The 23,802-nt window shown below is 37.9% G+C and overlaps 1 protein-coding gene across 2 annotated transcripts in view; it reads left to right on the top strand.

The window, feature by feature from the left end:
- Nucleotides 1-23,802, top strand: part of DOCK8 (dedicator of cytokinesis 8) — an 89,068-nt gene that overhangs the window by 5,135 nt on the left and 60,131 nt on the right. The window contains exons 2-4 of one of the 2 annotated variants that reach the window (XM_026100529.2): nt 11,486-11,588; nt 16,122-16,297; nt 19,300-19,371. In XM_026100529.2, coding sequence (XP_025956314.2) covers nt 11,486-11,588; nt 16,122-16,297; nt 19,300-19,371 — 351 coding nt within the window. Of the gene's footprint in view, nt 1-11,485; nt 11,589-12,566; nt 12,652-16,121; nt 16,298-19,299; nt 19,372-23,802 lie in introns of those variants that run through there. The other variant, XM_026100530.2, reaches the window with a different exon arrangement.

The following is a 23,802-nucleotide window of genomic DNA, read 5'->3' as shown; positions in this document are numbered from 1 at the left end:
TCGCATGGCTCTAACGCAGTTGCAGAGGAGGGGGAGACCACAAGGAGCTCCACTCCTTCGTACAGCAGTCACGGGGCATCTTTAACTCCCATCCCACCACTGTCTGGGTTCAGAGCAATCTAAATGAGCAGAAAAGCAAGGGAGGAGTTGAGATGACAGTTTTATCCCAGTTCTGTTGGTTATGACTGCTCGCTGCAGATGAAGGAACAAACTGTAACCACTGAAAATCTCAGGTTGCTGTTTCCTTAGGTAGAGAAACCTCTCTCTTCCTTTGGGACAAGACATCTTTACAGGTACTCCTCCACTCCAAGGCAGAAACATAACCTGCAGGAACAATGGATGTCTAAATCTACACAAAGGAAGTCAAGATTACTGAAGCAGGCTAGGGATGGATCACATCTGGTGTAAATAGCTCTATAAATAATAGAAGGAACATTCCTAATGCCTGTAAGATTATCTTTTCATCAGCCCTAAAGATAACTCATTTGCCTTTGGTAGGAGGTTTCCACCCTTGTAGTCAAATTAGACTAGATCTACATCAAGGCAGTGCTTTTAAATGCATTTTACAATCATGTTTAAGTAAACAGTGAATTTAGGGAGCACACAGTATGGCTGATCACTGTATAATTCAAATCAGCATCAGCAGATTTCCACCTTGCATTCTGGCTTTGGTAACTGTTGGGTCTAACATACATTTAAGCCCAACATCACAGCCTGTCTGCATCCATACAGCCAATCAAACTGTAACTAGGGGTAAGCTATGCTATAGGTCATATGAGCTACAGCCTAGCTGAGGACCACCAAGAGAGATGCACAAAAAGAGTAACTTTCCTCTAATGTTTTTCTCAAATTCCCATAAACATGTTATGGACTGGGCTTAGACTACAAGCTGTCGTATCTTCTAGAAGCACAAAATAAATAGCAGCAAACAGTGGACAAAAACTTGGATGCCCTTAGGGTATTCCTAATTCTGACCAGGAACCATGTGAACATTGTTCCCTCCTCTGGCAGAGCTAAGTTCTAAATCAGTTATGGGAGTGAGTTTAGGAAGAAAGCAACACTATACGTCACGACTATGCTGTACGGTGTTAATTCATAATGCTAAATAAACCTATGTAAGTATCTTTTCATTTTTCAAAGACCAGGTTATTCAGGTTCCCCTTCTAGATTTTACATCCCACTGTCTATCATGAAGACAAAATGCACAGACTTTCCTTCTGGTCCACTGTGGAAGAGATTACTACATTTCCAGCCTAAAATTAGCTAACTTTTAGGAAGTACAAAAAGACATGGTAAGAAAATGTCCTCTTACTACTTTTCAGAGGATGCTGAGGCTTTTGGTTAGTGGCAATGATTTACTTTTGATTTTACTGTTTACCTGGAATTTTATGATTACTGTTTCTGGAGTGGTAGATCTGCCACTTACGGCACTTAGTGTGATAGTAGCCACTGAAGTAAGAGGTTGATGGGAAACACAGGCCCATCCAATCAAACGTTTATGAAAAATTCCAAGAGCAGGAAAGATAGGCTACCTAATGCAAATCTACTTTTTATCAGCAAACAGGCTACTGTAGAAACAGAACATTTAGATAATGATTGGCTGTGCAAGCAGAAAACTATTGGTACTTTTGAGAGGCATATATAATTGACAGCTCTTAAGCAGGCAGGAAGCTAAGTTCATCTGACTGGACACTCAAATTGTGTTTAAAATAAAACCGTCTGTTTTCTATAATAGCCGTTGGGGACTAGTATTACACTATAATTGTATATCTAAACAGTCACTGGAATCAGAGATACTAATCCCTGTTACATGATGAAAACATTGTGTTTTTTCTTTACTTCTGGAAGATGACTGGTGGAAGTGGACTTTAGGTTCTGACCAGCAAAGCTGCATTTTAAAATCCTCTTATATCTGTGTTAGACTTCAACTCTCGACAAGCACCAAGAAGTCTAAACTGCAATCTGCAATGAGAGTCCTTCCTTATAGTACAGAAGGTGTTAATCTGTCTCAAGAAAAACGTAGTTGCAATTGAAAAACATCTTTAGCTCCACCAGGTACCAGCTATGAACATCTTTTATTCACCTTTCCAACCTTTTTCAGATATGAGGCAAAAGCCTACTAGGAAGAAATATTTAATGTTGTATTTTATACCCTCTATTGCTTTTGGATGATATGATCACTAAACATTATGATTTATGAACATAGTTGAGCATAGTTGTCCTTTTTTTCTATTCGGATTTGATTTTTTTTTTTTTAATTAGAAAAACACTCACTGGACTATCCTTTTGTTTTCAGTAGGAGTAAAAAGGATAGCCCAAAAAAATCCCATAACTGATAATATGCCTGCCCTAAATAGCCACCTGGAATGCAGTTATAGCAAAATAGGTCCAAGCCCAGACCGCCCGTTGGGCCAAATTCCTGTAAAAAGTCTGCAGTATTTTTCTTCAAGACCTGTGTAGAACACTGCTTTGTGCATATGAAATCCTATATTATTATGGGATGTGTGTCTCCAGGAGACAGCTTACATAATTCCTCTAGTACATAAACAGGGTACTCCCCAGTATATCTTAAAAAGATTTTCATCGTCCTCATGTAGCAAGAGGAAAAGGCTTACTGGAGTCAGAGAGGAGAGTGAGCGACCAGTCAAAGACATCCATATATTTCTGATCTCAGTTTGGCTCTCACAGCTTTAAGTAATCTGACAATTACATTGTTGTCAGACAAATTACTTAAATTAATTAAAACAAAATTCTACCAAAATTGCAAATTATTCCAGATTTGATTTCAGGCAATAGAAAATAACTGAATTGCCATACTAAAGAAATAACAGAAAGCAAATAAAGCAGGATAATCTCGGCCAAATTCACAAGAATTTCTGAAAGGATTTGTCAAGAGATAAAAAACTGCCCCCAGTTCTATATTTATCACAATCCGAAGTTGAGCAAGATTTGCTTGCTCTGAGGTTTGTTTTGTGCTTTGCAATACAGGGTTTTTTTTCTTCTTTAAAATAAAGCCAGTCTTTTCTGTACTTACGGTTGAGGTAAATAGGTCTCAGCTTCTGTAGAAAACTTAAGGGTTCTGTGCATACTGGAACTAAGGGTATAACAAAAATGCAGGGGGGCTTAATATTCACTACTGGCATGCAGCCAAGAATCGCACTTTGGAGGGTATCTTGCTTCTGTTGAGACGTACAACTGGGCAGGCTCACCACTGTCATTTCTCTCTCTTTTAATTATCTGTTGTCCTCTTGTCTGAAATGTCTGTGGTTTTTAGTGACTTTTAAGAATAGGGGAGAAACTGGTGAAACACAGAGTCTCCTAAGCTTCAGTAATAATGATCTGGAGACTTTTTATTAAGGGGTCAACACACTTGGACTCAATATTTTTCCCTAAAGTCAAGGAAATTGGATTAGGTGAGAGTGTATTTTATTTCAGTTATCACATAAGCTGAGCTTGACAACCATTAAAATAAAAAAAATCCTGTTAAGAAATTATTAGAAGAAAATTAACCTTTCCCAAAGCTTGAAATTTCACAGATGAATTGTCACGTTCGTAACTCATAATACGAAATGGCTTGTATCATGTGAATCCACATGCGTGTGTGAGGGTATATAATATAATTTCTATAGAATTTGTACCTGAAGCCATAGCCAGCAGATACAAAAATATTCTTTTTAACAACATAGTTGTAAACATAGGCCAAATTATGTGGACTTTCTTATTCATAAAAGTATGGCCAGAAGCTCCAGCTTCTAAGTGTATCTTAGTTATTTCTCTGGCTCCTGTTGAAGCTGAAGTCAAAGTTCCCTGTTCTAAAAATCACAGTACCTCTTCACTTACTTGAAATTATACCAAATTTTTCAGATATACTTCCCTAGTAAAAGATCCTACTTTTTCCAACTAGCCTCACACCTCTAAAGAGAAATGTTACTCTAAGAAGTAATTAAAAAAAAGCCTCCATTTTTTTCTTTTTATGACCAATGGTGAATCTTCTAGCATGTTAGCTCTGTGGGGCAAGATTTGAATGTTTACATATGTTTGCCAAGTAGCCAGCTCCAGTGCCAAACACTGTGTTTTAGGCATAATTGCAAGGCAGAAGCTTAATAATCATCAGCATTATGGGCAACACGTCAACACTGAATCATAAAAAGCTTACAGTGATGGGTAAAACCTAGCAGCATCTTGCAAACTGAGATACAGTAGTGCAGGCCACAAGGACAGCAGCTGAAGATGCCCCTCTGCACATATCAATGGGAAAACTGTGTAGGTCTTACATTTGACACCAGCTGCATCACAGCAGGATTCTACTACTTCCACTGGGAAACAAATTAATGAATACCCCACACACTTGTGTTCTCCTCAGGAAATGAGGGGCCAAAATATTAATACAAATGTTTCTCCTGATTTTGTGTCATGTATATTATCTGCTCCTCTGGCTTTGGAAGTAGTCATGTTATTGTTTTTAAGACCCATTCATGAACAGATTGTGAATTCCTTCAAAGTTGCCAGTCGCAAAAGATACAAAATACATATTTTTTTCCTTCCTAGACTCTTTCCACCAAAAAGAAGAATTCCCCAAGAATGATGTTTAAGTGATCTTTATCATTATTCTTGATATCTGACACTTTTTTTCATTTATTAATAATAAATTTTTATAGGAGGAAAGAGGAAGCAAAGCATGTAAACTATTAAACTTCGCAAAATTTTACAAAATTATCAGCTTTATGTTAGCACTTTGTTAATGAAGTCCTTGTGAAGCTCCGATGATATCTGTGAGCTGGAAGAGAAGTCCTTGCGTTTATTTCATTATCACTTTGTTTTTGAATTGATAGGAAGGTGCACACAAAAAAAAGCTAAAAGAATACACTGATAATGTTATATTACATTTCAAGTCACAATGTAAAAGCCAGCTCAAAGTGTGAGCACTAATAGCTTTGAAACTGCTACTGACCTGTGTTGTAGATGATTTAAGATTTAGGAAAGAATTTAAACAGTCTAGCAAGAAACAAAGAGAAGAAGAACTAGGCCCTAGCTGCAAAATCTTGCCTGGGAATACATATCCATAGAGTCTTCTGGAGGGCTCAGGGGCATGTTTGTTGGAAAGCTTTTCTTCAGCCATCTCAGTTGAAATGCACATTTAAGGAGCCACCAATGTGAGCTTTAACACTTCAAGCAGAGAGGCAAGCTTAAGCAAGCGTAATCCTTTCAGTATAAAAGATTTGTATATATAATGCTGTATGGTGTTAGCATTTTAAGTTAATGGGGATAACAGAAAAACTTTTTTCACATGAATTTATCTTCTGTTCAAAATTAACATTATATGAAATATTCATTAATTTGTATTACATACCTGAGTTATAATCATCAGTTTCACTTTAAATCTATATTAGGATGGCAGATAAAGCTTAATTTACACTTTTTGCTTTCCAGAGGTACCACTGTCCTGTGATACATTACACCTACTTACACTTTAATCATGAGTCAGCCAGTCAACAGTACACACATAATCACATCTGAAGTGTTATGTCATAGATTTTGCATATTATCCACAGAGCATAATGATTAAAAAATACATAAACACATGGTTCATCAGGACCAAATCCTAAACCTCGTTTGTTTGCACATCAAGAAAGTATGGTTGTCTTTCTCCTCCACTGCCAGGACTGGAAAATTAATTTTTATGTGTGCTTATATCTCTTCTTGAGGGATGAAGAGCCAAACTGAGCGGCAGTTAAGGGTGGTCACTGTATGAATAGCATATGTGAGCTGTGGCAAAAGTTAAAACTGACCTCTTGCCCCTATTTCCATGTAACAAGCTGACAATAGCTGAAGTGGATGATTTGCCTTCCTAGACATCTTCTTTCATTCCTGCAGCGTTCCCGCTGAGAAGGCTGTGGTTAAATTTCAGCCGTCTTGAATGGGATCATTATTGCCTTAGGTGATAGGGTCTTAACGTGGCAGACCCCCTAAGCGAGGGTGTGCAAGAGTATGTACAACCTACCCGAGCCGTGAAGGAATCACCCGCTAGTTCAGATCAACCACCGCCGTAAGCTGGGTGAAGCAGATCTCTGGTGCCTTAAGGACTAATTAGAAACTTAGAAGAAAAACAGGCAGTTCCACTGGCAGTAAGAAAGAAACTTCTGAGCAAGATTCCCATATATGCTAGTCAAAGATTTGGATTGTAGCCCGAAACATTGTGCATGTGTCTGTGTATGGGAGTGGAGAAAACAGTTGTTACATTACTCTATTCCAGAATTTTTTTGCTTGTTTTTAGTTGTAAGCAGAGAAGTCTGATGTGAAAGAATAAAGGCTCAGAAAAACAACAAAAGTTGAGGATTTTCTGTATCAGTGTTGGTTGAAAGGGATTATTCCTCAGGGTAACAAAGACTGAATATTTTACCTGCTAAGCAAAAATTTTCACTACTTTCCTTTATGATTCCCTCATCTGTATATATTTAAATGTAAATTTATCCCCATCCTTGGAGATACTTCTTATGGTACTTCTTTATTAATTTTTCATTTTTCATTGCTGTCAAATGGTGTATCAAGCTCTTGCAGGAGACAATTCACTGTTCCTCAATGACTGCTGGAAGGAGCTAGAAGAGTGTTAAAAATTTATCTTGCTACCTCCCTCCGGTAGATAACTTCTAATATCCTCCAGATGTCCTGATCTAGTAAGCATGTGAAACTGACTTTAAGGTCAATTTTTTCTTATTGTAAAGTTTCTGATTTCCAGTTTATAGATGATCTTAAAAACTATTGTATTTGTTTTATTTTGTCTCTAAATCTCTAGTTCTGCATTTAAGTTTTCATATTATATCCATACTACCATATCCCTGTTGTGCCTGCTTTTGAATTATGCATTTCAAAAAAAAAAGATATTGTTGAGTAGAGTTGGCAGTGAAACTGCAGAACCAGCTCTTTCTGTTATGTGCATTCATATCACTTTAATTACAGAACCTAGCAGCGTTCAACGGCAGGTCTAAGGTGTGTTAGAGATAGAAAGCTAATGGTTGTTTTCTCTTCCTTTCCTGATATCTCATTCAGACCCAATCAATAACCCAAATCTCCAAGCCTCCAATCCTGCAATGAGCTGTACTTGGAGAGCCTCTGAGAATTTGGCCTGCAAGTAAAATTTAATTTTAAGAACTTGCAGGTATAGTCTGCTACTTTGGTTACACTGTTGTTTTAATATATTATGCAAACTGTTCACTTTGCATTGGAGAGTAGTTGTTGAATATAGACTATGTCTCAACTATTAGTTAGATGTTTAAGAGGATTACTATAGGATTGTCTGCATCACTGGGCCAAACACTGGCAAAACTGCAATGAAGCAGAACAGCACCAGTTTTTTGGGGAGGCTACCCTCCGGTCCCATTTCAAGGGGATCAGGATGCCTGGTGTGTTCCAGTGTGGTGCTCTGGCTATGTACACATGCCTTAGCACTGTCTCACTGGTTTAAATAAAAAGAAATAACTTCCCTTTTTCCTCACTTACTATGCTTTGCTAATAAGTGAGGAAATAGTGCCCCGCTCTACTCTGTCAGAGCCTTTTCTACTGCGTGGTTATTTCTCTAGACAGTTTATTTCCCTTTTCTGTATTTCTGCATTTGGTCTTTTTTCCATCCTGAAATTAGAGTTTTACATTTCTCTTTATTGAATCTCATTGTGCTGATTTCAGACTATTTGTAGAATTTGAGATCACTTTGAGTGCTAGTCCTGTCTTTCAGAGCAGTCACAACTCCTCCCAGACTGGTGTCATCCACAAACGTTATTACTATCTTTGCTATACCATCATCAGTGTTGTAGAATAATGTATTAACTGGAACTGGACTGGACTGAAGACATTAACTTGCTGCTCACTTACACTTACACTAGTAACCTGTTTGAAATTTCCTCATGATACTATTTTGAACTTGATTACACTTCAAATACATTTTAAAAATAATTTTGGAATGAACTATGATGATTTCATGTAGCCATTATCTTCTTTAACATTATGTTTGTTTGAAAGAATGTCATGAGTGACTATCAAAAGCCTTACAGAAAGCTAGTTAAACTATCACAGAAAAAAATTAGAATGGTTTTATGTGACTGGTCTTTGAGAAATTGACTTTGGCTGTTCATCATTATCTATCTATTGCTCTTTCTTTTCTAAACCAATAATTGCCAAACTTTTTGCACCATGGCTTACTACAGTCTACAATTTCTAGTGGCCCATCATTCACTTCATCTTCAGGCTATTAATAAACAGACACTATTAAGGTGCAAACATTTTCATGATCAGTGTGATTTCATGGGCCTCTTGCTTCATCTGGATACTGCCATTTGGGACTGATGTCCTACATGATTACGCATTAATTGGCAAGTAATTTGTTGTAGTATATTTTTGAGTGCCAAAGACCAGTTGACGGGTCCATGATACCTTGAGTCCTCCTTTCTAAAGATATTTTTGCCTTTTGTCCTACCTGGAAAACTTCTTTGGTTAATTGATTCAGAATGGTATGATGAATTTTATCAGATTCTGTCACCTTCAGTACATCCTATTTCTCCAAATATGCTTTTTCTCCCTGCCTTCAGGCATCTTTGGGACATCTTATTTACTCCTTTTCCCTTTGCAGTAACAGACCTCTATTTTCCTGTGTCCCCCTTTTAATGTAGTTAAGATCTTTTCTTCTTTTTTCTGTCTTTGTTCTAATTATTTGTGTGTTAGCCTTTCTGATTTTACCTCCACGGGCTTCTGTCTTTTCCTTATGTTCATGTTTAATCAGTTGCCTGGTTTCCCTGCTATGCCTGAGCACATAACTAAGGCTGATCCTAGCTACTACGGTGACTGCAGAGCTCTCCTTGCAATCAGATAGGCCTGCTACACAGACAGAGAGTCAAAATACGGTCATGGCATAGGTGGACCCACATGTGCTAGGCTGACATGCACCACCATTTTCGATGAGTTCCCAGACAGTGTCTGAGGTCGTTATTTGATCAGAAAACAGGCATTTTGAAGACCACTGACATTCTGAAATCACTTAAGAGCTGTCTAGAAAAGCTTGTGTTTCCACCTTCTTTCTCAAGTTGTTCAAAAACATTTGTACTGGTCTCTAATACCCACCTTTTTTCAGTGTTGGATCTGTGGACCATTGTGCTTTCAGTTTAGTCTCTTTTAACAGCTGTGAGTTTTTCCTTTATTTACTCTTAATAGATCCTGCCAATTATTTCCTGAGTCAGTCCAAACCAACATTGCTATCTTCTGTTATTCTTACTCTATTGCTTCTCTTTTCCATCATTCACTAGTATGAAAAACATGAAATTTATCAATCGAATTACTCTTTAACTTTTCAAAATTCAGTTTAATAGACTGCAGGACTCTTCTTCCACTGGACTTCTTTGTTTTGGAAATTCTTTCTATTACAGGGAGCCTCTGAAGCTAATCTCAGTGATCTTGAGAAACATAATTTCTCTCAGTTAGCTGGGTTTGCACAAGCTTTTACCAGACAGCAAATTTGGCCCTTCGTCCACATGCCTGCTTCCTCTTGTGTAGATCAAAATTCATACCATTTCCTGTTCTGAGAGTCTGATGACCCAATATCTGGTATAATTTAGAGATGTGTTGTACTACTGTTTGCAGCAGGCAATTTCTGCAATACATTGTAACATAATTTTTGAAATACATTAAGCCAAATTTTGCTGCTACGTCTTGTATTTATATCAGTAACAGATGTTTCTGCACAGGACAGAAACTGATCTAGTTCACAGGAAAATCGTAATTTTGGATAATCTCAATTTCATGCTATGCTATGCTGAATACACTCATGATTAGTGGTTATATGTGCTGGGAAGATAAGAAAGTAACCTTAGTATGCAAACAGTTTTACTTTTCAAAATAGAGGGAAAATAACCTGATGAAAGCCACAAATTTCCCCACTTCCCCTCCACAGTGTCTTACTTATTTAATTATTGAATCATCTTTTGTAAAAAAAACCAAAAAACCAAAAAAACCCACATTTTCTTGTGTCTGACCCTTGGAATACCAGTGCTGAATAGGAATTTCTCATCCAAATTGATCTCTCTTCCTTCTCTGTAGCTATGGCTTTGCTCTGTCTGCAATTGTTGCTGCCTTTAAAATACAGCAATGTCCCATTTGCACCTGGCATGGCCTCTTGAACTGTAAGCAGCTACTTCTATTTTTGCATCTCTTATTTTAGAAATCAGACATAAAACTTTTTGTACCTTCTGTGAGATGTTTGTCTCAGAATGGGAGCATAATATTGCATTCAGCAGAGTTTGAGCTTTGTCATACTTATTAATAACAACAGTATTCAGAGATTAAGTGTTACAGATTAGGAATAGGAGCCATAAAAATAGAGAAACCACAGAAGAGAGAAGGCGCAGACTGCACAAGAAAACTCTCGTTTATGGCCTCTGGTAATTCTAAGTCACCTAATAATGTTTGCTGGAGTTGGAAAAGGGTCTTACAAGAATAGAAAAATCATCTCACCTTCGTATTTGCCTGTATCTGTTGCCTGCCCAAGGCAGCAAAGAGCTTGTCAGCCTGACAGGCTGACAGAAGGTCTCTCTTTTGACTTGAAATCTGCTTAATCCTCTCATGTTCTCTCAAAAACCTTGCCTTGAATTCTCATGGTGAAATTTTCTGTAAATATGTTTATCATTTCATGGCTGGTTATCCTTATTTCATGGCTGGTAATTCTTACATCTTACTAAATATTATTTAATTTATTTCCTTAACTCTGTGGAACATTAATCAAGAGGCCACAAAGAATGAGCAAGCTATTCTGATTACTAGATTTGCAGGCTGGATACATGCTGCTGTACTATCACTTTGAGATTTCCAGAGAACTCAGTATTGTTCTCGTTTTGCTTTCACTGGAATCAGTTTATTAGCACTTAATAAATCTCCTTCAGATGTTCAGCTGATACAGTAGAGAGCGATTTTTAAATTAATGCTTTGGTATATCTTGTGCTGTTCACAACATACCATAAGCATGACCATAAATCTGCACTTACACTGTTCAGTGAGTGATCCTGTCTTGTTTTTTTTCCCTTGGTCAATTGCTAGCTCATTAAAATATTTTCCTTTGTGATGCTGATTTTTCTCTCTCTGCTCTATTATCCTGTAACTTTGCTTTACCGAAATGAACTTGCAGCCATTGCTGCTTCAGGTTGCAGTCACAATTGACTTAAGGGCAAGATTGTTCTTTCGTGCATAGTCTTTCCTAGTTGCAAGGACTAGGATATAGTGGTAGATATTGATGAAAGAGAGGACAGAATCTCAGTTATATAGGACTGCAAATTTTTTTGAATCATTCAGTGGAAGTTTGCATCAACTGCACAAAACAAGAAGAGACTAGAACATAACCAAAATATGTTTCTAACCACTGGAATAGGAGACTAAATTGGCTATACTCTACGATTTAGACTTTGTATGTGGAAAATTGTAATGATAAGGTGTTTTCTCTGCTTAATTAAAGGCACTCCTCTGCAGAAATAAGAAAGCAATTTACTCTCCAGCCAGGCTTTGCACAGTTCTGCCAGCGAAGTTTAAGTACCCCTGGATTTTCGACTCTTCATCTGGTAAGTTTTGAGTTTATCTTCTATATACAGATGGCTGTCTATATTGCTTAATGTTTTTAGGCTGAATTAAGTGACCTTAATTAAGGTTGTTTATTAATTGTCTGTTGCTTTCCACTGGCTTCTGCCTAAAGCTATTAAAAATACTCCCTGGTGAGGTGAGGAAATTACTCATTTCAAACAACAGAGAATGCTCCTTGGAGCATGAGATAGACAGTCTTTCTGTACACTACTTAAAATCAAAGTAAGTTAGTAAGTGTTGGAGCGTATTATAGCTTTGCTCAGCTGGAAACGTTAAATGCCACCAACTAAATGTGTTATGTGGTAGCCACAGCTGATTTGCAAAACGGTGTCAGTGAATAAAGAGAAAAAAAGAAAGAGAGACTCAGCTAGGATGGCTTAATGCACAGTTTCCAGTCCTAGGCACAGGGTCGTCACACCAAGCTGTTCTTCAGTGGTACACAGTAAGTCAACTGCTACGTGGCTCTGCATCATCTTCTTCAGCCTTCCAGGGGTAGGCCCACCTGGAGAAGTCAGACCGTGTGGCTCTGTCGTTGTGAGAAAGGGAAAAATTGCCAAATCTTTTTCATTGCCTGTCAGAAGGAATGGGATTCTGCAAACACACTATGCCATAGCATTTTGATGCCCTCCTTATGCCATAACATTTTGATGCTCTCCTTATGCCATAACATTTTGATGCTCTCCTTCCTCCTCCTTCCTACCCCCCCCGCCACCCATTTTTTTGAGACGCAATAAGTAGAAGCAGGAAAACTCTCTGCGCACTAGTCATTGTGAAAAATGGAAAACACTGTATGCAAGCACTCACTTCCTGTGTGTCAGGGCCTCCTGCCACTGCTCGCTTCCTTAATCTGAAATGCTGTGGTGTTTGAGCTTGTTGCTTGCGGTTATGCAGCCCGGGGAGGCTCGCTTCTCTTCTCCTACGTGCAGACAACTGCTTTTGCTCTTGAGAAATGTGATAACATTTCATTTCCTGGGTATTACGCTGTAGCTGCCATTTTGAATGCTGTCACAATCTACACGCCTCTAATCCATCATCTTTAACAAGGTAGGTTTGCAGCAATGATTTGTGGCGTTTTCTATGGAATAGTTATGTTGCACACTTCTGTGACGTGCAAAAATGAACATTGGCTTCTCAGTTGTAATGGGATCTCTTTCTGTTTCTTTTGATAATTTGCATCTGTAGTTAGGGAGACCATTACCCTCCATCTGCTCTTACCTTTTTCACTATCTTTTTCATTTGTATCTAAGAAATTTCCAATATTGACTACTGCAGACAGCTCCAGTGGTTAAAGATTATTATTAGCATTCCAACTAGATAAAGTTAGAAGACATAATGAAATGTGACTGCTTTGCCTTGACAGAATGGAAGAGTGTGATTTCTGAAAAGAAGTGCAATGCTTATCAAAAATTAAATTGTATTAAACAACATTATTTTGCATACAAAACATTGCATCTTCAGCAATTGCATATGTAAAATATATTTTTGTGTGCTTTTAGCTATTTGTTTTGCTTTAATCTTTTGTGAGGGTTTTTTTTTTTTTTTTTTTGGTGCAGGAGTTAATGCTTGAAAACAGAGCTTCATATGTATGTTTTAACATACAATGTTTTATGCCCTGATAGTACAGTAAGTGGACTTCAAGGATATTGTCCTAGGACTATAATGGCAATTAATGAAAAATCAACAGCTAACAGAGATCGCTATTTACTGATAACTGTTGACGCAGTACGCTCAGCACTAAATTAGGCGCGAAATAGAGATAGCGCTTACCCTGAAAATTTATAAGCAGCATGATGTACTTCTTCAGTTGGCTGCTTCATGATTCTCAGGACTTACTGTCCGTTTTAGCTCTTCCCTTCGGGTAGGAAGGGCAAAGAAAGAGAGGGATTTTCCAAAAAGTGGTTTCAGAGAATGCAACTGATCCTTGTACATGTTCACAGCGGGGAGATCCAGAGACCACGCTGAGGTAAAGCCCGCTACAGTTTCCCTATAAAAGAGGAGACTGGGTATGGTGGGGGTTTTTCATGTGTTCAGTGGTCTTTGCTACATCATTTGCATGAGTACCTACCTCATCTATTTTTGTCAAATGTTTAAATTGCTGTGCTTCTCCTAAATGTTTATCATATTTCTTCTAAACATGCTTTGCTTTCTGCAGGATTTTTCTCAATTTTTTTTAACTTAATAACTTCCTCACTGGTATTTCCAGAATACTAACAAGACTCCAATTCTGGTATTTACCACTGATCAGTTTGAATCTACCTCCCTATCTACAGTGACTGACATGTCATATTCTGTGTAAGCCGTTTTATTTCGGAGCTGCCCAGAGCTTTAATTCTGTGTTGTCCTATTGACGTAAAATTCCTGATGTTGTGAGTGTAACACTATTATTACAGAGGTCATAGGGAGAGGGTATAAGTCCCCATCCATTGAAGCCAAACAATTTTATACTATTGCATACTATTCTATACTTTAAAGGTGGGGGTTATTCCATCTGTTGTATATAACAGTCAGGAAAAAATGCATGTGTTCTACGCTCTCTAATTTGGTTGGTTTAATAAGTTATGTTGGGTTGCTTTAATAAGTTACAAGGGAAAAACCATGTGAGAAGGCTAGAAATTTCAGTGGCATGATCCAACGAATAAACGTACATCCATGGTACTTTTTCTCAGTTAAAATTGTTTCAGCATCAGTTAGCTCTGGACCCTTTTAGGAGTTACTGCAAGTTCCCTCTGACGGAATAGTACTTCCAGAACCAAAATAATCTGTACAAAGTCTGAAACGTATGTTATGTACGAGATATGTTCAAAAGATGCATTAATCCATTTAGCAGTAAGGGAACATACGGTAACATTTGCCTATGAACATTTCTTCACATTCGGAATTTTAAGAAATTTTCCTCCCAGTGCTGTAGATGATATAAGTGCAAGTGGAGTTTCTTGGCATTGTTTTTAAATACATAAATGCACAAGCAACAAAAAATTCCCTAAAACTTTTACATCTAAATATCCTAAAATTAAAATACTCTGAAAAACTTTAGGGTAAAAATACCCTAAAACTTTTGCTTTTTAAAAAACTTTTAAGTAGAACATGACTGATGTACAAAACGGAAGATTAGAGTGGAGTCTAACAAGATATGAAGAGGACAAAGCGTACTAGCAAAAAATCCACTCAGTGAAATGCAAAGTGTTCATGACCTAATTTTTGGTGAACAGGAAAGAACACCTTTTTCTAAGGCTAAGTCCAAAAGTCCTTTCTATTTAAGGAAAACTGTCACTGCAGCAGTCTCAAGTTCTTATTCTTCACTCACTTCAGACTCAGGTGAAAATCCTATTAACTTCCATGAGCACATTGCCTGAGTATGTGCTCAGTAATAATGTGTGAAAACTTCATGATTTTGGTCTACAGATGTTATTTGTGGAGACAAACACTGGAAAATCCCCAGAATAACCCTGGGAAAAAAATCTTGGATGAGGTCATAGCTCCAGTAGCATTGAATATAAAGGCCATATTGGTATCACAGGCATGGGTCCTTCGTTTTCCCCAGACCCCACCAATAAAACCGCACAGATAGATTGTCTCATCTGTTCTTGGTCTATTTGTTGTTGGCACTTGCAACCTGGTGAAATGTATTTGGGCTCCTGGTGCAATGGAATCCTCGTTCTTTACAGTCAAGGATGATTTGATACTTATTCTCCACTAGAATTCTTCCTCATGAAAATTAGCTGTTCTAATATGATAACTATTTTTCTGTGCTCTTACTGTATATACGTTCCCATGGCCTTCCTGAAACTCAAAAAATAAAAAATAGATTTTCCAGAGCTGTAGCTTTTAAATCTATTCATTATTTTTCAAGACTATCAACAATATGAGATGCTGATGCTAGTTCCTGTACGCAACTGGACAAATATTTTATTTTCTATATGTATACAGACTATTTTTGTTGGTTATATAGCAAGTAAAAGTAAATTTCAGTATTATCCAAATATAAATAACATATATACAGTCTCATTTATTTGTATGTGGAGCAGTTCTAGTTAGCATATCAAAGAAGTCTTTTCTGCCTCTGTTTTTTAGACTAAGCAGGTAAAAAGAGCCAAACAGCTTTGTGGCATGTGCAGCTGGCAGAGCTCACACTTGTTGCACTCTGCTCTGGACTGGATGTTCTTCGTAAGAACGCCTGATTAAATGTGATCAAATACCATTGCTCTCTGGCAAGATGCAATGCCATGTGCTGTAGAAATGGTGGATATCTGAGGTTTGCTGTGGTAACTTCAGTAGTTTCATGCAATGTATTGTGCATTTACTGTGCTAACCCTCAGAAAATCCCATAAAGTTAAAACTTGTCAGGAATCTGTAGAGATGAAAAAAATCTCTTCCTCTGATTTTGATTTTGGGTAAATCCAACCCTCAACTTTGTTTGGCGTTGAAAGTACACAACAAAGCAGTAAATAAACAAACCTAGGTTATGTTAAAAAACCCCTCTTGCTAAATGAGTACCTCTTTATTTCATTCTTTAGCCTTCCTTTTATGACGCAGTAGACCCGGTGGATTTTGAAGGCTTCCTGATGACACAGCTGAACAACTTGGACTCAGAACTAGCTCATGAACTTGGTGATTTTCCTGAAGATGACTTGGACATCGTCTTTACACCTAAAGAGTGCAGGACTTTGCAGCCTTCTATGCCAGAAGATGGGTAAGAAGACTCTCTCTCTTTTTCTCTGAAATACTGTAGGTTTAAAAACAGTTTTGCAGATGAGGCTGTCAGGCCAGATGCCTCACTGTGCCAGCTGCTACGTACTTGAGTAACTTTAAACATTTGAACACTGCCATTGATTCTGTTCGGGCTGTTTGCACACCTTCAATTACGTAAGCACTGACATGACTTCCTGAGCTGTCTGGCAGCAGCAGGACTGAGATATGGGTAAACTGGGAAGAGGAGGAAAGGAGGAGTGTGAGAAATGATTTTGTAGCTGTGATCCTGAGGCTGGAAGCTGATTCTGACTGTGTAGTAAGCACAGGACTGAGGGCCGGGTTTTTTTGTCAGTTATGGTGGGGTTGGTCACATCACTAAACGTGTCTGTCTTAGTGCCTTTGTTGCTTAAGGTGGGGGGGGCGTAATAATACTTACTTTAAAAGGTTTTGGGGAGGAAAAATCTGTTAATTTCTAGTGCAGGAGTCATGTCTCAATCTGGACAAGTATCAGAGAAATTATTAGGAAGCTTTCCACTATTTTCGAACAGGTTTTAAGTTAAAACAAGTAACACATGTTGGTGCAAGTGCTCAGCAGTCCTGGAAATTTTTAAGCTGGTTAGATAAACAGGCAAACTACGTGCAACAGAAGCTGTCAGAATGAGAAAAGAGATGCACTGGAGATTTTTCTGATGTGTTTTGGAAAAGCCCTGTGCATTGGATACAGAATGTTCTTCAAGGACTCTTTGACTGTAAAGGCTACCTTGAAACAGAACTACAAAGGCATGTTGTGGTTTGCAAGCAGCAACAGCTGGATAAACTTCAAGTCAACACCAGTTTAACCCCAAACTGCAATGTTTGCAGAGACCAAACCATGCAAACATGTTTCAGTGGAGGGGTTTGTGTGTTGTGCTGTCTCCTTCCAGCACATCCAGGAAATGACATGCATAGTCTGTATTCTTTGTTGTGCTGCACTTCAGTATTGCTGGGTTGAGCTGGCTTAACTTACGGTGTTGTGACTTGCAGTGTAGACCTGCATCACCTTCTGTTCCTCCATGAGTTCTAACAGCCTGCTCTAATTTATACCAGATAACAGTATAAATTAAAGCCCTATCTGACAACTGTATTTGTGCAGTGTCTTCTGCCCAACATATCAAGTGTGATGAGGCTAAATGGAAATGACAGTACAGATGATTCTGTGTTAAGTGTGGACTGGCTGAGATTCCCTCTAAGAGAATTTTCAGCTTGCAAGTTCTTTTTTGGCTTGCTACATCACTTAAAAAGTATAGAAAAGACAAGGTGGTAGAGAATCCTAAGGGATTTTGTAACATTTGCTCAAAAGATGATTTGCGCTTAAAATGACACATGAATCAGAGAAAATTTTCCAATCTTTCTTACAAATTCTTTTTTTTTTGGTGGGTAGCGGGAAAAGAGAATGAGTGTGAGAGACCATTCATATTTTGACATTTGAAGTTCCCATTTAGTTAAATGATGAGTATAAATAGTAAAAAGTTATCCAACTTTGAAATGAGATTTAAAAAAATAAAAAGACCATTTCTCCCCTATACCTATATGTTTCCAAGCTTGTTTCCCAGTGTGTCAGTTAGTTAAAAGCAGCAGTAATGTCTTCATATTTCCAGTTGGAGACTGTGTAGATTCCTGCTGTGCAATCTGCTTTAGACCTTATTTGCAGCCCAAGGATGTTAAAGTTTCTACAAGGAGTCTGTGGCAATGCTGAGATAGTCAACAGAACAGCAAATATGCCTTCAGTGGATTTTTTTCATGCATCACCTTCCCATTTTGCCATTCATACCTTCCCATTTTGCCATTCATACCTTCCCATTTTGCCATGCCACCACGTGAAGGATGAAGGATGCCACGTTATCTAAGGGAAAGTCAGAGCACTGGAAGGGCGTGAACCAAAGATCATTGTGTGGGCAGTGCAGCCTGTGATGTACTCCTGTGCTGAAAGCAGGAAACAGATACCACCAACCGAACTGGGTTCACATGCTATCTACCTACAAAAATACGTTCTTTCTGAACCAGATACAGGAAATTGGCTCTGTGCTGTGTCAGTCCGCCAGCCAAAGCAGCACACAGTACTCTGTCATAGTTGCCATCCAAGGATTCATCCTGTGGTGTATCATTTGTAACTCGGTCTTGGTAATTGCTTGCAAATCTGCTGAAGAGTCCTGGGTGGAAAGAACTGAAAAGTATCAGACCTTCTACTCAATCCTGCATTGCAGGTTTATACTACTTTTCTGCTTTCTTAGTTCAAAGGACATAACAAGTGATTTTGATACAAGTCACTACATTTTTTCGGACTAGGTGTAGGAGAATTACACCACAACGTCATGACATCAAATTCACAGACATCAAACTTAGCTTGTAATATTTCAGTGCCAAGAAGTATGCAGTCTATTAGTCAGCACAGATAATTCCCTACATTAAATGAGACTCACTGAAAAATCATAAAGTTGTAATATATTCTCAGATCTTAATGTTTTCTTATGCCTTCTGATAAAACATGTTCCTTTTTTACAATTTCCTCCATTTCTACGAGAAATAGAAAATGATACCAAAACCAGTCCATGAGATTATGTATTTCCAAGAGTCCAGGAGCTGAGGTCTCTGGAAAAATATCAGAGATACCAGTAAGACTTGCTGTCAAGTTTTGAAAGTCACAAATGCGGGTCCCTATGATACTTTCTTTTGCTTTGCAGAATATGGCAGCTCAGTCTTATATTCATGAAATATGCAGTGTGGGAATGGTTACTTCTATTAAATGTATGTTTGCTAATTTATAAACACAAAAATGTGTATCAGGCTACTCACGCAGTACAGGTAATTCTTGAAAACTCAATCAATATTTTAGAAGTAAAATAAACATATAGGAAAGGACTAACAGAGAGGCCTTTATCTGAACAGCATGCTTAGATACATTTTTTTGTCTTTCAGGTTTGACCAAGGTACTAAAATATTTACAATATGTTGTTTTTTCTCCAGGGTTGAACTAGATTCACATGTCAGAGATTGTGTTCAGACATACATCCGGGAGTGGCTGATTGTGAATCGAAAGTAAGTTACATATAGATAAATAAATTAGGAAATAGCTTGCATCTTATTTGACAGAGAGAAGATGTATGTTGTTATAAATAATCCTTAACAGTAGTGATTGGAATCAGTGACTGAAGACAAGAGTTGACTTTTCAGTAGTTCATTTAACTACATTGTTTTGTTTCAGCAGGCAAGCTATTGCTAAATATTCTTGCTGCTGCTTCTTCACTATTGGTAACCAAAGCAGAATTAATCAAGTAGTAATTCACATCAGCAGTGTATAATGGTGATTTATCTGAAAAGGGAATACTGCATTTATTTTGCTTCCTATTATCCATAGGTGGCAGTTAATTGGCCAGTGTAATATACGTGTAGGATATTATCTTTCAGAGGTATGAAACTTAGTTCTTGAATGTTTATAGTGTTTAAAATTTCTGTGTCTTAAGTTCCTTAGAAAATTCCAAATGAATTGTTTTCCAGTTTTATTCCTCAACCAATTGCACTTTGAATTTACGAATACAATACCCCGCAAGGGGTCATATGAGTCTCTAAGGTCATTCACTGCTTTCCAGATGCATAATCCCTTTCTAATCTGATTGATCTTTATTTTAAAGTGGTAGGTTAGTAGTAAGTGGTAGTAGCCATTACTCCTGCTGTCCTAGAGCTTTACTCATCTGATAGTTGCAGTCATTTTCTAGTTCTCAGCCTCAATGTGTTCACTGCCTATGGGCCATTTCTTCTTAGGCCAATAGTATCTTTTTTGTCCTTACTGTTTACCCTCTTTGTATACTGAGAGACAGCAATAATATCCTACCCCAGCCTTCAAACTGCTGGGCTAAACAAACTGAGCTCTTCTAGTCTCCGCTCATACTGTAGTAGCTCTACTCAGTTAATGTATAGGCTGTTGAGCAGCTGGTCCTTCATCTTGACCCGTTACCCTACTTCTTTTTCTCCATTTATCTCATGCTTGAGATAAAGTCCTGTGCAAGGTCTAACTCAGTTTGAGTTTTGACAGTTTTAATTTTATCCTTTAATATCTAGATTTTGAAATATAGTTGTGTTGGCTGTCCAATCTTTTTAATCCTTGTAGGCTCTTTGCTTAATATTTATGTGCTTTTGGTGCTTATGTTTTGATGGCTTTTCTTTCTTCTTTTTCTTTTAATCTGATTAAGTAAGGAGTTTTTCCTTACAAGCCCTGTAGTTTTCCTAAAGAATCACAACTTTAAAAGTATTTTAAAATTTCTTGTCAGACAACAGATGACTTAGGTTATCACTCTAAGCAGAAACCAGGAGAATTTCCACTTGTGGCTAGATTTCTAAGTACTGTAGTGACAGAACACGCTCCTCCACTGGAAATGATTTTTTTTGTTTTTTGAAAAGTCAGAAACTCTTTGTACTGTACAACTGGCACAGCTGTATTGGGAAAGTGCATTTTCTGGATGTATTATAATCATTACTGAACTATTAATATTACTATTAGTTTTAGTTTGCACTAATACTGTTCTGTGCTAACTTGTTCTTTCATCAGATCAAAACAAAAAATAACATGGGTAAAGATTACATTTGTATGGTCTTCTTTTTCCCCTCCCTGCTCTGAAATGTTGACGTAATCTAATTCCTAATGGTGTGTGAAAAGGAAACAGAGTGCTAGTAGCAAAAATCTGAAGATTATGGGCTTCCAGCACTGACTGACTGTATTCATCAGATTAGTAGTGTAACGTCTGGGTACACCATTTTATGTCAAAAAGGGATCTCTACATTTGGGGTCAGTGTAGTTCAAAGTACAGGATCAAACATGTGGCCGTTACAAGCTACTTAATTCCCTTTAGCTTTTTCTTTTCTTTTCTTTTCTTTTCTTTTCTTTTCTTTTCTTTTCTTTTCTTTTCTTTTCTTTTCTTTTCTTTTCTTTTCTTTTCTTTTCTTTTCTTTTACCTCATTTATTTATTGAATGTCCAGGATGCTCTCAGTCAGTGCTTTCAGCACAGGGGTGTCAGACTCTCAGCGATGCATTCTGGCACTGGCGGTCACCTCCTTCCCCAACATCCCTCCCACCCGTCAGATGGAGCTTTCTGAGGCTCCATTTTCCTGTTCGTCTCCTTGCGTGCTCATGCCGTGCTCCTGAGAAGTAGTAGCAGCAGTGGCTAGTAGACCGCTAATATATTTGCTGCCGTTTTGTGGTGCCCTTTTGACCACTCTTGCTACTATCTGTGTTTTGTACATCACCAGACAGTGCATAAGCTGACGATTGTAGAAGACTTCTTTAATTTTGCGCTTTGTACAGGGACAGAGCAGTTGCTGAGGGTTATTAACTTCCTCCATGGGTGCTGATGAAATTGATTCAGTTCTCAGAACTGTTCCACAGTGAGTCACTAAAAATAAGCTGGTGAGTTAAGTAAGGGTTTTCCACCTACAACGTTCAGAGCAGGGTCACTAGCTCTTTTGCATACTGTTGTTCTGAATACACTGTTTAAGGAACCAGCATGCAGCTTTGTCTCTGTACACAAATAGGAAGTAAGTAGTAGAGTAAGTGAAGCAAACAGCAGAATATAGCTATTTTTGCTCTTATATGTGCATGCGGAAATGTAAATGGAGTCACAGAAATACACGTGTAAGAAGATTTTGTAGTGTGCTTAAGTATCTCATTCATTCAGGTGAGGAAAATTGCTTGCAAATTCTTTATTGAGCATTTGGGTCTGAGGTGAACATGATGAAGCACCATGTCAAGGAGCTGACCTTTGATGGCTGTGGCCAACAAAGCAAGCCAGTTATTAAAAAATGCAAAGAATGAGATAGTGTAAAATATGCCACAATTTCAAATAAACCAGTGATAGATTGTTATCTGGAGTCTCATGTTGTGCTTGGACACCATTCTCAAAACAGATGTAAGAAGAAGAAAAGGAATCAAGACGGGAGTGAGAAAAAACAGGTGTAGAAAGCTTTCCATTGGTCTGAGAAAGGCTGACAAAATGTAGTTGTGTGCTAGGGAGTCAAACAAAGACCCCTAGGACAGGGGGATGAATATGTGGTCTGATGATCTACTGACGTTATGATAGGAGTGTGCAAATGACTTTCATCCATTCGTGGCTCTGAAGGATTTCAACACTGCAGAATGAATAGAGTGCAGGAGGAGGAAAGGTTCAGTGTACCGGCAGAAGTCCTTGTGCCTCTGAGCAGAGAGGTGCATGAGAGAGTGGCGAGACACATCTAGTGGGTCTGTTTATTTCTGCTGCAGGCTACTCCCTGTGTCTATGAGGGAGAGCCTTCCCCGTTTCTCATTGCAGTTGACCTTTGTTTCTTCTCTGTGTCCTATTTTCAGAATTCAGTGTATGGGTGTTCATTTGGGATGTTTGCTAAAAATCCTGTATGTCTCTTTGTGAATTTTAATTGTCATGGTATTTTTAAAAGCGTAAATTTTCCATGAATACTGCCAGGGAAAGGCATCTTGGGTATAGCTTGTACTTCTCAAGGTCAGTGAGATCTCAGCTGATTAAATCTCTCCATTAGTGGTTTATTTGCCACTGGAGGTGGTGAAAAAATAGCAATAAAGCATCTTTTGGATGCTAAGGTATCTTAAAATAAACTTGTGCAAAATTCCTGTCTTTCACTCTGTGTGATTAATGCAATTCCAAAACAAGGTCACCTCCAAGGAGAGCTAGGTTTGCCTCTTTTATGACTTCATTTTTCATTTGCAGTGAACTGGTAAACAATTAAAATGCACACAATTAAAATTAAAACACATCAGAGCATATAATTCAGTTACTCCCAAAATGTAATAAAAAGGTGTCTCCCTGATCAATAATTGCTTATCATGACATTTTTATGCAAGGCACTAAGATGTTTAGATGTTGCTTAGGAAATGTTATGGAAAGGAAAATGAACAGAGCAGCATATTGTAACTGAGGAGACTGGTTACAAAAAGGCTCTTATACAATTTAGCAAATTTTAAGTTAAAGTGAAAGAAATAGATTTCTGAATGTATTTGGCATTTTTTTCAGGGTAACTGCTACTTTTTCCCATCTGTCACATAAATGTAACTTGAAATTGGGACCTTTCTGAAAAATTTTGCAAAGTTCCCAGCAGAAAGGGTTAAATTGTGTCATAGGTGACAGCCCTCTTTAAAAACAGGTGCTGTCTGAACAGACTAAATAGTTGTACCTGCTTTACCTACTATACCAGCTGGGACATGCCTTAGACCAAACGACATTTCAGACAACAGAAGTAAACTCTTTGAGGTATAATTGCAGGAGCATAGAGCCAACCAAAAAGAAATGTCTTCCTAATCGAAGTTCTTCATTGAAATAATGACTGCATCTTACAAGGAGCTCAGAATTGAATTCGTGCCTAGGTCAGGTTTCTCTCTTGTCTCAGTTTGACAGTCTATTCAGAAGTGATGTGAAGTAATGTTGTTCCTTGTAAACCCATTCTTAATATATATGACAGGGCTGCAATGGT

Source organism: Dromaius novaehollandiae, chromosome Z (assembly GCF_036370855.1).
Source record: "Dromaius novaehollandiae isolate bDroNov1 chromosome Z, bDroNov1.hap1, whole genome shotgun sequence".
Lineage (NCBI taxonomy): Eukaryota > Metazoa > Chordata > Aves > Casuariiformes > Dromaiidae > Dromaius > Dromaius novaehollandiae.
This window is presented reverse-complemented; position numbering and strand designations above follow the sequence as displayed.